At 42.1% G+C, this 15,325-nt stretch overlaps 1 protein-coding gene across 9 annotated transcripts in view; it reads left to right on the plus strand.

Annotated features, from left to right (window-relative positions):
* The window catches only part of cno (adherens junction formation factor afadin), a 90,600-nt gene that overhangs the window by 43,677 nt on the left and 31,598 nt on the right, over nucleotides 1-15,325 (plus strand). For 6 of the 9 annotated variants that reach the window (XM_028313110.1, XM_028313106.1, XM_028313108.1 and 3 more), the window contains 5 exons: nucleotides 8,363-8,544; nucleotides 9,923-10,090; nucleotides 11,874-11,998; nucleotides 12,295-12,828; nucleotides 13,905-14,081. In XM_028313110.1, coding sequence (XP_028168911.1) covers nucleotides 8,363-8,544; nucleotides 9,923-10,090; nucleotides 11,874-11,998; nucleotides 12,295-12,828; nucleotides 13,905-14,081 — 1,186 coding nt within the window. Of the gene's footprint in view, nucleotides 1-8,362; nucleotides 8,545-9,922; nucleotides 10,091-10,731; nucleotides 10,989-11,873; nucleotides 11,999-12,294; nucleotides 12,829-13,904; nucleotides 14,082-15,325 lie in introns of those variants that run through there. The other 3 variants (XM_028313114.1, XM_028313112.1, XM_028313115.1) reach the window with 2 other exon arrangements.

Raw genomic sequence — 15,325 nt, forward strand, 5'->3', positions numbered from 1 at the left:
AGAGTCATAATATCAAAGTTTTTAAAATCAGTCATAGCCATACTTGCATTTTTTTTACTTTTCTCTAGCGAGCTTTATTCATCTTTTACTTTCGATAATTATCTTTTTCTATCAGAATCTAAGGAAAATATGTAATATTAAATAGGAATTACAATATACTTTAACAAGAAGTGTTTTCTTTCTTTTAGGTAGGTTTTTCGTATGTCAATTTTCATCCCACAAGTAATTTTGTGAAGATATTGATGAATGTAATCGTAGCTACTTCGAATACACTTAGTAGGTTTTTTCATTTCAAATAGATATGGATCATTAGTTCGGCCCGTAATGGAAGTGGTATTCATTATTGCTCATGTGAAAATGTACATAATATAATGGGGCACGAGGTCGTCGATGTAAAGAATACCTACATTCGTCTCTTGTCCCGTGCCTGTGCGTCGACATTATTTATTATGCACGAGCCCGTGTATAATGTATCTTCGGTGTACAGCTAAATATCTGCACACGCATTAAGTGACGCGTACCCATATAAATTCCACAGATTTTGAAATTCATTCTCATTATTCTTCATGTTTGATCGTTTTCGTATTTAGAAGTGACAGATACCTGAATGCTTGCGTTATGGTAGCTTTTGGTTTTTCGTGAGTAAATGAGTCTGCCACTTATTAAGTAACATAAATAATACTTATAGAGTTCAACAGCATCGAGTTTAGCCGTGAATATGTCGTATCGGCAATGAGATCGGCAAAGGGCTCGGGCGACCAGCTCGTAAAGAACTGCCTTTATTATTTTGATGTTTAGGTGGGTTCCACGCGCGCCTGTCAATCAATACTAGGCTCGGTCGATGTTGAGCCACCGATTATGCTTTGACAGCACTGTTTACTTGACCTGTGGTTTGTCCAGTTTGCTTAGAGTAAAATGTTGAGTCAAGTTTGACAATTGTAACGTTGTAGCAACTGGACTGGAACTAGCGTAAACATTAGCACAACTTCGAAGTTGTGTTTTCATTTGGTGACTTGAACATAGTACACTAAAAGCGATCACTTACTACCTTATGGAAATCACCGCAGTTTTAGGAATGTAATGTAAATTGACTCTTGTAAAAAAATGATTCACATTGGTACTTTTATGTAACACTAAAATCACAACTAAAATGTATCACATGAAGCAATAAAGAAATGCATTATTGTGAATGAATCATTATTGCATTTTTAACATCCTTTCGAAAGTATTGAGCCTCGAAGTGGGTTTTTACGCGAACATGACGCCGAATGTCTTGACAACAATGCATTGAGTAAGAGCATTGTATGGTAAATTTCGTTTTCATATCCTCATCACCTCATCCACATAATTCATACATATCAATACGGTCACGATGATTATTACCCATTATTATGATATCACGAATATTGTAAGCTAAATTAATAATTTTATTGAAATATCCTTTAAAAAAAGAGCGTCCAATATTCGATCATAGATAAAGCCTGCGATAAAGCCCTCTCCCAACAAAATGGAGCGATTCGTTATTTATAAATTAAATATCAAAGGATGTTTTGGTAACGATTCAAATTTATGATAATGTAAACACAGACTCTTCCGATGAAATCGTCTGTTTTTCTCGATAGTGTATCGATGCTAGGCAAAATGCTAATAGAGATTGAACTTTCCAATCCGTATTGTTGGGTCTAATCTAGGTATTCTTATGTATAAATTTTTACCTGCCTGTTTATTTACATTCCGTTTGTATTCACGCAAGTATCTAACTTATTTCTGAACCAGAAATACATAACGAAAACTGAAATATATTTCGTACATTTGGATATCCCTGTTATATCATTGGCGTTCTTTATTGTAGCGAAAGGCATCAAATCATCATATGAAAGCCTAGCACGTACCAACATTGGAAAGGTCACGGTAAAAGCCTTACAGTATAATGTAGCGTATATTCTTTCGAATGTTTCCTCCGGGAAATTATTTATTTCACTGGGATACTAAAGTATACCCCGCCGAACCCGATTTAACTCCCTTAAGTTTTCTTTAATACATATGTTCGTATTCGTCCCTATTTTAATGATGGACCTTTTTCAAAGGTAAAATTCAATTAACAGATTTCATCTCGTAGAAGTGCTGAAATTCATGAATAGATACGGAGATGTAAAAGATGTTTGGAGATGAACGTCATCAAACAATTGAACAAGGCGTGACGTAATGTCAAATGTTGATGTCTATTGAATGGGTATAGTAAGTAAATAATAACAAAACGATTGCTTAGGCAATCTTACCGTGGCTATTGTTTGAGGACGCGGAGCCGAACGGCGCGTCGTTGCGTGCCGTGTTGCGGCTCGTACGAGTCGCTGCACCCACATGACATGGTGTACGCACACATGTGGACTTATCGACCTTCCCATTGTCCCGGCTACTTAGCGCACCCACTACTTCATGAGTACCATGTACATTTAGAACCTATAGCTATGGAATGAAACTGTTTTAGAAGCTTCATGATTATTTTACGTAACGCAATCTTAAAAGCTTGTTTTATCATTGAATACCTACTCGCTCAGGTTTCTCTATGATTTGTATTAACAACATCTAGAGTTAAGTGCTGTCATTTAAATGACACACTTCCCAATTTTCGCTCTACTACAAGGCAGATGTACACTAGAGAAATTCAATTTATGGTCTATTTTTAGTTCACCTAAAAGTTTTAAAGGTTATAAAACTTCGTAGGTAACTAGTTCGGAACAAACTTCGAAACCTCCAACACGAGCACGCAGCTAATTTTGAAGCTAGCTTCGCGCTGCAATTGTTCTCTATTCGAGTCCATAGTATGAAAACTTTCTTTCTGCTCCAAATAATTCTTTCGGGGATGTTCCGAGCTGAATAGAGTCGCCTGAATGCCCGTGACGTCAGCCACGTTTATGTGCTAACCGGGTGATCGACAAAAGCGGCTTTGTTTACATAGATAGGCGCTACGGCTCCGAGTGCTATCTCGCTGCATTTCACTTGTTACGGAACGGGCGGCCGCGTCGGATGAGTTGAGTGGCCCTCCACGTCAGAATACCACCGCTGGGTGCACTCACCGACATCCCTATGTATGTACACACTCAACTTAGCATACACAATACGTTTATGTTATTATTCCGAGGCTGCCGCTGGATTACCCTTCGAAGGGTATGCCTTATATTGTAGATAACATGATATCTAAACTACCCAGTGGTCAGTCCCATAGGTATGAGTACGTTATAAGTTTATTGATTTATTTTACTACGTTTTTAAAACTAGTCGACCTTGTATTGGAAATGACGAATAATGCTGCTCTCTTTTTGAGAAGGAAAGTTTTAGAACAATTTCGCGTTCGTAGTTTAGTTTTCTATCGAGCTAATTTGCGTGGTATGGTGGATATGTTATAGTCAAACCTCGAAGTTCCGGTACTCCTAGGTATAACTAGTCAATCCTCAGGTCTGACTAGAAGTCTTAGTCAAAGCCCAAACATTTCGGCCTTTGACTAAAGAATGTTAGTCAAACCTAGGAGTAACTAATTTGGTCAGGCAAACGTCGAAACTCAATTTGATGAAATCGGGGTTTGACTAGTCAAACCTCAATTAAGACTTTAAAGTAAACTATACTTCATTATGTTCTGATATCCAACTTATTGTTTACACGCGCAGCTATCTCTTTAGGTGAAGGTACGAGTAACTAAACTACTGCGGTTGTTTATCAGTGTTTCTAGACCGATCTTGAAATTACTAATTTTTAGGGTTCTGTACCTTAGAGGATAAAGAGTTAAAACGAGACCTTATTACTATGATTTCGCTGAATTTTGACTGTTACCAGGCTCGTACTTATCTCATGAATCATTCTCAAAATATTTAATTATTTATTCACTTTAAAAATAAATAATTCAATAATAAATTAAATGTTTCATGGCCCCCCATTTTGCTGTAAAGAAGCCCCCTTCTTTACAGCAAACGTGACTTTTTGAAGTTTTCTGCCAGATATTAANTTTACCAGGCTCGTACTTATCTCATGAATCATTCTCAAAATATTTTATTATTTATTCACTTTAAAAATAAATAATTTAATTATAAATTAAATGTTTCATGGGGGGCTTCTTTACAGCAAACGTGACTTTTTGAAGTTTTCTGCCCGATATTAAGACGTAAACAGGTGAACCCTTGAATATTCACATATTATTTAGTTGCATATTATCTACTTTAAAAATAAATCATAAAATTAAAATAAAATAAATATTTAAAGACTCCCATGCANATTTAGTTGCATATCTATTTAAAAAATAAATCATAAAATTAAAATAAAATAATTATTTAAGGGGGGCTCCCATACAACATCAGAGTCGCACGGAACCCTTCGTGAGCGAATCCGACTCGCACTTGGCCGGTTTTCTATTAGCCGTCAACTTTTGACTGAGTCTGACAGTCGTTTCTAGGATTGACTAGGCAAAGCCCGATACAGGTTATTTAGGTTTCGACGTTTGACTGAACAGTTTAGGCACTTCTAGGTTTGACTTAGTCAAAGGCCGAAATAAGAATTCACTTCGGGGTTTGCCTGAAGGCCTTGGTCAAACCTAGGATAAACCAGTCATTCCGCGAAGAGACTGCATATCGTCCTTTGACTATGACAGATATAAAAAACTAGCTGTGGTCATTTAAATGTTTATTCTTAGTATTAAATGTCAGAGGGCATGAGGGTCAAGGACAACCAAAGGTATATTGTGAGAAAATTGACTATTTCACACTAAGTGTAACGAAAGATTCATCCATATCAACCCGTGCGTGACCTTTCAGAGGATAAGGTTTTCCCAATCTGAAGTGATCGCTACCGGGCTCACACGAAGTTGTTGTAAATGTAGAGTGGCAGTTCAGGAAACCGGTCGCTATAAGAATTGGCGCTACGGTTATTATCTTACCGCTCTTGAATACGTAACGTTGATACCATTTCGCTGTTAGAGAAGTCTTTTTAAAGATGAAAGGGGAATTTGATACGGACGTATGTAGTAGGAAACTCAACGTTTATCGGGTTTTATTACTTGTGTCCCAGTTACGATGTGTCGCCCTTGCCAATGCAGTATCTGCATAGCGTCACTCCACATGATTACGTATGCTTAAGGCTAAAGTAACTTCAGTCGTAGGCATTCAGACAATGTAGTTTAAGTTCGTTTTAAAATTTTAATGTCGTTCAAACTGATTTCGGCTGGACAATTAGCTAACGTAATTATCGTTCGATCGTGTTGTCGGATATGTCGAAATGTGTTTGTGTTTAGTGAGGGAGCAACAGGTACGCGTAGAGGTAGAGGTTTTATAGGTCTGGCGGTCACGCAAGCACGCGACGACAGGGCAGGCGCGGCCGCACGCCTCCCACCGTCGCAGGCAGTGCCATTGTTCTTTACAACACACCTATTAATTAGTGTCGGCCCTCGCAATGCTCTTCGCTGGACATGGCCGGCATACATCCGAAGTGCGACAGCAAAAATATTTGAAACTCGCGACCACCAGAGAACGACTTACCAGGACATCTCCAAGCATGTGAAACTTATTTAAAAGTTTTCTGATATCATGCATTTTATTGTGCGTATCATAGTGACTGTAAAACATCAAAAATCGTGTATCACCCAAATACCTGCTATAGCACAGGTATTACTAATTCTATGGTAGTCGATTTACATGGCATTATCACTATAACAATTTAAATGAACTAACTGCATTTGTACCTATTAGGTTGACTTTATTTCAGTATCATTTTATGGAAAGTTTTAGTAGCTTATTTTTTCATGCGTGATCTAAACCAAGAATGACATAATTTGACAATCGATTCTGGTTTGTGAGTTTGAAATATTGAAAAGTTTTCTAATTAAAGTTTACAATTGATTTTGTCCTTTCATGAGATTAGGCTTTGAAGAAATTTCAAATTGAGTGGGCCCTTCTTTGGCAGAAAGGGCACAAGAAGATATAAATTTTATTTTGTTTTACTTTTATGGCATTGACATGTATCTTATATTAATTAAAGTTAATTCTTATACACACACATGTAGTCGTATATTTATGGTATTTATGACAACAAATAAATAATCTAGGATTTAACACAGCCTGACAGATTTCTGTTAATACCACACACAACCTGACGGAAGATATTGCGTGACTAAAGATCGTTAGCCTACAATTCGAAAAAATTTTTTTCGGGCAACCTATTTAATTAAAGTACTATGTATCAAAGAGTTGTGGGGAAATTAACACGTGACACTGGATTGCTTGTGGCATGCAGAACTATTACAAAAGAAGACACATGGCATCATCATCAGCCTACTTTGACGTCATGGAGTGGTGTCCCAATATAAATCAAACCGCGATGGTTTGACACCACGTATCTCCTCACAAAACGGTCTAACATTGAGGATATGGATCTGACAAAGTCACAATCGATCTCCGAGCATGCTGTTCAACAGATCCTATAGTTGGCGTCTCCGTAACGAAAAAAAGGAAGTCGTGCTTGGTAATTCAAACAATAAACATTTAAATGGTGTGTGCTTTTCGTTGTGAAATCGTCGTTTTATGCGTTTTTCTGTCTATAAAACATTGATACACTGTAGAACGATACCGTACTAAACTCACAAACGACACATCGTTACATTTTCTGAGTATTATCTTTCCCATTTTGTGTGGATGCGAACCAATACTCATAAAATGGATATACATTTTATGAGCATTATACCGTTGTTGTAAAGATTTAGGTACATAATACAGCTTTTCGTTAAGACACGCGCCGATTTCACTCAAGATGCCATTGGATCTGAGTACATAATAAAGTATTCATCGAGAAACTACGTCTATTCAGGTCCTGACGGCTCGGCTAATATTGTGAGCCGCAGAGGCAGTTAATGTTTTAAATGCATGGTGCCTATTGATTTTGCCATTCCATTGAACCATGCTGCATTCTTTGCTTTGAACGTGCTTTTATGTGCGATTAAACAATTACTTGCCTCCGCCTCCATAAAGTACATTGTTTGTTAATTATTCTTTTGCTTAGGCAGTCGATACTAAAAATGGTATCATGAACAAACATACTATATCGATGCCGTTATGATCGATCGTTTGTTTGTATTAAACTTTTATGAATACATGAATGAGTTTCAGATATCAACATTAATGAAGTTGATTTATTCAGTCTCGCGCCGATCAAAGCTAACGTGCGCTCAGCCGTTAATCACAGCACACCCGACTTAACAAGATAAACTTACGGAAATTGTGTGAGAAAATTAGTGTGAACACGGGGAGGTTTGTGCAGTCGCTACGAAAGCTGTAGCCGTAGCCCGTAGCGGCTCTCGTAGCGGCGGCGGAGCGGGCGACAATGTACACGCTAATGATGTTGACACTACAGGCGCGCCCTCGCCCCACACCCGAGCGGGCCCTCCACTGCACTTAACCCCACACGTCACTAAATGTAGCGCTCCTAAAATGTTCCCAAATCACATTAAGACATTGTGCCGTGGGACTCGATGTAGAGCAGTTTGTTTTGAAGTTACCTACCTACCTGTATTTAGTTTTGCTGTCTTGTCTTTGTGTCGATGTTTATATTTTATTATTACTGTATATTTAGCAAGGCAGGCATATCTATTCTCGAATCACTTTGGCTGGAGTGGTAAAAAAGAAAAAACATCCGAGGAAAAATAATAATGTCAATCTGAAACTTTTTAATTTATAGAGTGGAGTCTCGTTTCCTGCCTTCGTTTTTTTGGCTTACACAATATTACACAACTGTCAAACTTTTCCGTAAAGATGCCACTCAAGTCAATCTATTTCTATAAATGCCGTATTGCTGGGAAATTATTGATGAACGTATTCGATATCTTTGATCGAAGTTATATTGGACATAAACATTTGATGTTTCGAGCGGGTCAAATAGTGTTCGAGAGTAGAGTGGCAATTCATTAATATTCAAAACTCAAATGATGATGTACGTACACGTCTATGAGTAGTTTTCGTAACAATGTTCGTTTCCATTAATTTCAATAAATTAATTAATCACGTGCCTGTTGGTGATATATTTGTTGCACCAAATGTTTTCGTTCACTAAAGCCCGGTCCGTGAGCATGTAGAATTTTGTCCAATGACCCTTAGCTACCCATCCTTATCGCTCGCGCGTAATTATATTGCTGTCGCGACTGTGCGACTGGCACCCGCAGTGAGTGTGCGAGCGCGATAGCAACATAATTACGCGCGAGCAATAAGGATGGGTAGCTTGGGGTCATTGGACAAAATTCTACGTGCTCACAGACCAGACTATAGTTGCTGTTTATAATAAGCGACTGTCGTTTGTTTTTCGTTGTATCTAAACATGTCGTGTCCCGCAGGCTCCATCATGTTCCACGTGCGGCGGCGGCCGGCGGACGCGCAGCCGCGGCGGCGCAAGAAGAAGGCGGCCGGCGTCGGCGGCGGCGGCCGGCCCGGCACCGAGCCGGCGCTCGTGGAGGTTGCCCCGGACGGAGCCACGCTCGAAAACGGCCGCCGGCTTCGCATCACGGATGTGGTTGAGGTAGGTCGTCGTCATCGTCGTTTCAGCCGAAAGACGTCCATTGCTGGACAAAGGCCTCCCCCAAGGATTTCCACAAAGACCGGACCTGCGCCACTTGCATCCAGGTACCTCCCGCGACCTTCACCAGATCGTCGGTCCACCTAGTGGGAGGCCTGCCCACGCTACGTCTTCCACGGTTGAGGTAGGTGCACTGCCGTAACTGCTTTTTATACTCCCGATTTGATCTATGACGGCGCCCTTCCTGCGGCCCTGGTCCGGTCTTTTCTGCGCTCTTTGATTAAGCATCGCTCGCACATTACATACGGCCCCATGTAATGTGAAATGCGCGGGGTTTTTCACAGTACGTGCGCATCATCTATAATATAATCTATATGATGAGCTCACGACCTCTAGGCTTCTCTGATGGCGGTGAGCCAAGCTTATTTATTCTTGATGAATATCAAAGACTATTAAAGACGGTACTGCCCAAGGTTCCAGCAGTATTGAAAGTATTGAGTATTGAAGCTTGGAATTTGGAACATTTTACATCACGATATCAGAAAATCAGAGCTTGTTGTGACATTTTGACTTCCCGAGATATCTTGGGAAATCATATTTTTAAAAGCATGTATGGTCTGGTATACTGAAAAATTCATCAAACCAGTTATTTCCGATTCCCGTGAATATTACTTATTTATGAAATAAAAAAAGTTGATTGATTAGTGCATTAAATATGCTCTGTCATACTACCTGGAAATGCCAATAACACTTGTGAAGTTGTGCCTCATAAAAAATTCACCTGCCTGCAGTGACGCACTTCGGACGGTATGCGACGTCATGTGCACTTTATTGGTTCACCTAGGCCTTGGCTGCGGCCATCGATTAAATGAGCTTTGGGCCTGTAAATTATCGAGGGTATACAAATTCAATGTTACCATATCTATAGGTAACATGTAATTATTTGGTAATTATTAATTTACTTTTCAATAAGCAGAAATAGCCGACTAATGATAGTTAATTTTGAATTGTAGATCGTCCTTTCTGTAATTAATTTTGCGTTAGGCTGCTATTAAAATTGGATGGTCTAAATATTAAATGTTCATACATTTCGTATCGATGAATTATAATATCATAGGTATTCTTCTGTCGTATGGGGTAAAGCAACGTATGTTCGATTTTACGAGTCGCCGGAGCAGGTTGGTATTATTGCTCGACGGCCTTCCGAACATCACAGAATTATTTTTCTTTTCGAACATCAGGTTAAATACTCACGAAAAGTTTTTGTTTCTAGTAATGTGTACTTTCAGAATCATATCCAAATCTCTAAACGTTTAGGTCATGACATTAATACCTACGTTACCTAAGTAATGTTTGTATTCAATGAACACATAACTTGTAGATCGGCTCCGGCAACGGCACCGCTCTCCAGCTGTACGGGCCGTCCATCCAGCCGCGGCACTGCGTGGTGGCGCCGGCGGACGGCGGCGGGTACACCGTGACGCCGCTGCACGCCGACGCGCACGTCTACCTCAACGGCCGCCGCGTCCCGCACACGCAGCGGCTGCAGGTCAGTGTGTACCAGGCTCCGGCAACGGCACCGCTCTCCAGCTGTACGGGCCGTCGATCCAGCCGCGGCACTGCGTGGTGGCGCCGGCGGACGGCGGCGGATACACCGTGACGCCGCTGCACGCCGACGCGCACGTCTACCTCAACGGCCGCCGCGTCCCGCACACGCAGCGGCTGCAGGTCAGTGTGTATCAGGCCGCTTGTAGACATCCGTTTTTTTGACCGGACAACGGCCCGATTTTTTCACCGGATTTAGCGGTGGTGTATAGTTTATAATGGACGTGTGCACATGCATCGGACATGGGTCCGGCTAGAAAATTGACAGCAAACAAAGGATATCCGTTTTTTGACGGTCCGTCGTCCGGTGAAAAAACGGACGTCTACAAGCGCTCTCAGGCTCCGGCGACGGCGCCGCGCTCCAGCTGTACGGGCCGTCGATCCAGCCGCGGCACTGCGTGGTGGCGCCGGCGGACGGCGGCGGGTACACCGTGACGCCGCTGCACGCCGACGCGCACGTCTACCTCAACGGCCGCCGCGTCTCGCACACGCAGCGGCTGCAGGTCAGTGTCTACCAGGCCGCTTGTAGAAATCCGTTTTTTTGACCGGACAACGGCAAGATTTTTTCACCGGATTTAGCGGTGGTGTATAGTTTATAATGGACGTGTGCACATGCATCGGACATGGGTCCGGCTAGAAAATTGACAGCAAACAAAGGATATCCGTTTTTTGACGGTCCGTCGTCCGGTGAAAAAACGGACGTCTACAAGCGCTCTCAGGCTCCGGCGACGGCGCCGCCCTCCAGCTGTACGGGCCGTCGATCCAGCCGCGGCACTGCGTTGCACGCCGACGCGCACGTCTACCTCAACGGCCGCCGCGTCACGCACACGCAGCGGCTGCAGGTTAATATCAATAGCAGGAACACAGGAAGACTCACCACGCTTCGGTTACACGAAACACTTAAACCACACTAACGCGTGCAGATCACCATCGCCTAGTATTACCGTGCCGGCGCGATCAAAGTGAAATGACAGGTCATATGAACTGTCATGGGTCGCGCGACCTGTCATTGGGCTTTGATCGCGCCGGCGATGGCGATTTGAACGCGTTGGTGTGGTTGAAGCTTTAGTGCAAGATCCAATGAGGACGTGGTGCACGCGCGAGCGACGTGGACCCAGATATTTAGGTTACGTCACTTTGTTGGATCTAAAACCAATCGATGCAAAGGCATCTTCGGCGGCGAGCAAACATTTTAATCAGGGGTCAGGAAAACTTAAAAGGATGTAGGACCAAATCAGTCTACCAGGAAATATGATCAAATTGTCTTTGTCCGATATGAGTCTACTTTCCGTTTTGGAAAGCCCCAATTAGTTCCTTTTTATCTCGTAATTAACTTTATTTACTAACCATAAAAAAGTATAAAAAGTAATAGCTTCAAACTTTTACCGCTACAATCGGCAATAATATTGAGTCTGATTTGCCATCACTTCACGCCACTTGAAATAAAGTATCCCGCTCGCTAGCATTCTCCCGAGACGTGCATCAGCTATTTACTGTCGCCCAGTTTTAGATTAATAATACATATTCACCAGCTTGCTTATTCCCATCCATTCCACAGCCTGGAGGGCTTCTAAACGGAGCGTGAACATAATGGAAACGCTGTACGAGGGTTACATAAATATTTAAAGAAAAGTCCTTAGCGAGCAACTCTTGTATTTTTGTTTGCTTTAGCATTATTTCGATGTGCTCCCGCGGCCACTTCAATTGAACGCTATTTTGTTTTGCAGCATGGATGCTTGCTTAAGTTCGGGCGCGTGTCCACTTTCCGCTTCGTGGACCCCATGCAGGAGAGCATCCTGAACAGGAACCTTTCGCAGTCGCAGCACTTCGGCTCCGGCTCGATCTACGACAGGTAAGCAAGCTAAATGTAACCCACCACTATAAATGTTGTGTTGTAGCAAAAGCCTTACAGAGCAATTTTGTTTATTAGTTTACAGATTAGAAGGCCCATTCTTACACCAGCAATTTTATGTTTTTGTAATGTAACTACATAATTTAACTATCTGAAACTGATATAAGACTATCAGCTCGAGCTTCTATTATCACTCAAGTTGTTTTTATGTTCGTCATCTATCATCGTGGTTTTCTTTTGCATGTTACTATCTCACTGGCTCACGACCATCCGCTTGTGTACGTCACCCCCGTTAGATCCCCGACGTCGCCGGGCAGCAGCAGCGCGATGTCGCCGACGTCGGTCGCGTCGCACGAGCCGCACGCCGACGCCAACGCGAACACCGCCGACGACTACTCGCGGACCATGAGCCCCGTGTCGCAGGACACGTACTACCGCGACAACGACACGACGCCGCGCCCCTACCGCGACGCCGACGACAGCTCGAGGCAGTATCGCGACGATGACGTGACGCCCCGCCCGTACGTGGACGATAACGGCCAGAGGCAGTACCGAGACGACGATGGGTCACGCCCCTACAATAACAACACGCTGAAGCTCGACAGCGAGTCGCTGATGATGTCTCAACAAGTCATCGGCGCGGTTGACGATTACGCGCCCGACGAGCAGAGTGGCTCGGTCTACAACGACCAGGAACAAAATGCAACTCCGAACAGAACCGCAAACTCCCAGTACAAAGACAACTACGAAACCACTTTCGATCTAGACGGAAATGTAGAGACGAAAAGCATTTGCAGCGCGAAAAGCGGCGGCTCAGGACACGACAACAGGTATTCTGCACATTTTTGTTTATTTCTGTATATTCGTTTTGTTGTGTGTGCTTTTTGTACCCATCTTTCATTAGTGCTCGTTACTGACTCTGTATATTTAACACACCAACACATGACTAAAATTTTAAATACAGTTTGCGCCCTTTTTACTGCAGGTTTTGTGACACTTCACAGAAATAATGTTTGGTTTGAATTGTTTGAAATAAAATGTTTTTATCGTTCGATACCATACCCGAAAAGGTTAAAGTTTTGAAATAACAGCGTAGTTCATAGCCAACTTTTACTTTTATAATGAAGATTGATGAAACTTACCCAGACTTCAATTCTGTATGAGAGCAGAAAGGATAGCGTATTATATTTATGTCATATATCAAGTTCGTACTTAATCTTACTCACCTTGTCATCGACTGAAACTTACGGATGAACTTGGGATGAGTAAAATCTTATGTAACAGTTGTACACCGATGCAGTTCTTGAGAATCTGTGTCGCAGCAAGAGTTGAGGCGATCAACAAAAGAAGACAATAAAAAATAGATTTGTATCTGTATTCGCTTGGCGCGCTTCTTAATCTGACTGATTTATGTTCTGAATTCAAATATTACATCAGTATGACGGGACTATTCCTATCTTTCGTACCCATCACTGCAACTTCTGTGTAGCCAGGATCTACGACTTGACCGCCAAATAAAACCCAACCAGTGAAGATCAACTTCAAGTTTGTCCCAGGGGAAAGATAAAACATCAGTGTGAGTGTGGTCACCTCAACTTTCTTTGATCGATCTATACTGTTATAAACTGTCTTAGATCTCTCCACACGGGTTTTAACGTTGCGGTGCCGCTCCGTAGTGACTGTTAGGCAGGGCTAGGGCTCTAGGGACTTAGTGGCTTAGGGAATAGGGCTCTAGGCTCACTTGGGAGTTAGTTTCCTTCCTGACCGCATATCCCGGGCACGGGAGCGGTGCCTTACAACCACTGCACTCCCGCCCGTACAATTTTGGTTGGGACTCCGCTGTGGCACCGCAACGCAACGTCAACGCCCGAGTGACACCTCTCTTACTAGTTCATAACGCTTGTAGGATGAGCGCGTCAGTGGGCAGCGCTACACGGCCGGGGCAGGAAGCCATCTTGCCAGCGGTACTGGAGTTCCCGGAGCAGGGCCAGGCGCAGTTTCTGGCCGCCGTCGTGTCCAGGCTCGACCCGCACGCGCCAGCCTTTAAGCTCGCCCCCGTCTACACACTATACCTATGCGCCAGGTATGTAATGTACTATCGGCAAGTGTTAACTGTCCATTGCCGGTCATGTCGTCTTGTAATATCGCAAAGAATCACCATTTGATGAGAGCCAGAGCAAAAACGGAAATGGATAGTTAACACTGTGGCCGATAGTATAAGTTGCATAGTTCAAAAGCTATCTTTACTTTTAATTTTGTGATAATGTGTAATAGGTGAAAAGCTATATTTATGGCATCTTGATGTCATGTTCCCAAAGTAAAGCTGGTCCCGGATACATCAAGGCCTATACGGCCGAAGCTGAAGTGTGTGTCGCGCCAAGTGGTCGCTAAACGTGTCAACGACAACAGAAAAAATTGTTCGACCACTGTAGATGTAAGGTTTATAAGTTCATCCACTGAGGACATATCATTTCATCGACCGAACGAGCCATATTAATGCGTAATTTCCTTTACTTTTTACGTAATTTATAAAGACGCCTAGCCGATTTTTAGTCTTCGCTTGATAAAAATCGCCCATAAATTGGAATGAACTACAGTTTTTTTCATTAATAAGTTTTTGTCTCATCATTAGTTATGTACTGCAAGGTTCGTTAAAGTTATGGTTATTGCAAGAACTTTTCGCCTAAAAATACTTTTTAACAGAGTTTCGAGGCCAAGTTGTCGAGAGACCCTTATTTACGAAATTGCTTTTGTTGACAAATATTGCATGTGACTGTACGCACACAAATAACATAGTCCTTCAGATACTCAAGGTCCTTGTATTAAATAATGATCACTAAATAAAGAAGTTCGCACACAGAAGTTTTTGTAACTCGAAACTTTGATTAGTGAGTGTAGAACGATATATTCAATCGTAGTCTTTATCTATTACATAATTAAGAAGCTACTCCATGCATTTTATATTGTTCACTAGCTGCCCCGGCGAACTTTGTTCCGCCTTAATGGCAATAAATAAGCAGACTTTTTTTTTTATTTCGAACGGGATAAAAAGTATCCTATGTCCTTCTCCTGGCTCTAAACTACCTCCCTGACAATTTTCAGCTAAATCGGTTCAGCCGTTCTTGAGTTATAAGTGGAGTAACTAACACGACTTTCTTTTATACAGGGTGTTTCTTGTAAGGTGTCAAGCCGAAGGCAGGTGATAGGTGAGAACTAGACCTATCGATTTCACCCCCATGTATGTTCTACGATTTTTCGTAGTTTAGAAGTTATCGTTAATTTTGAGATTTTTTCAAATTTTATGACCTAGTGGCTTAATTTTTTTTT

The sequence above is a fragment of the Ostrinia furnacalis genome, unplaced genomic scaffold (genome assembly GCF_004193835.3).
Source record: "Ostrinia furnacalis isolate ACB-3 unplaced genomic scaffold, ASM419383v2 OfSCF4153, whole genome shotgun sequence".
In the NCBI taxonomy this organism is placed as follows: domain Eukaryota; kingdom Metazoa; phylum Arthropoda; class Insecta; order Lepidoptera; family Crambidae; genus Ostrinia; species Ostrinia furnacalis.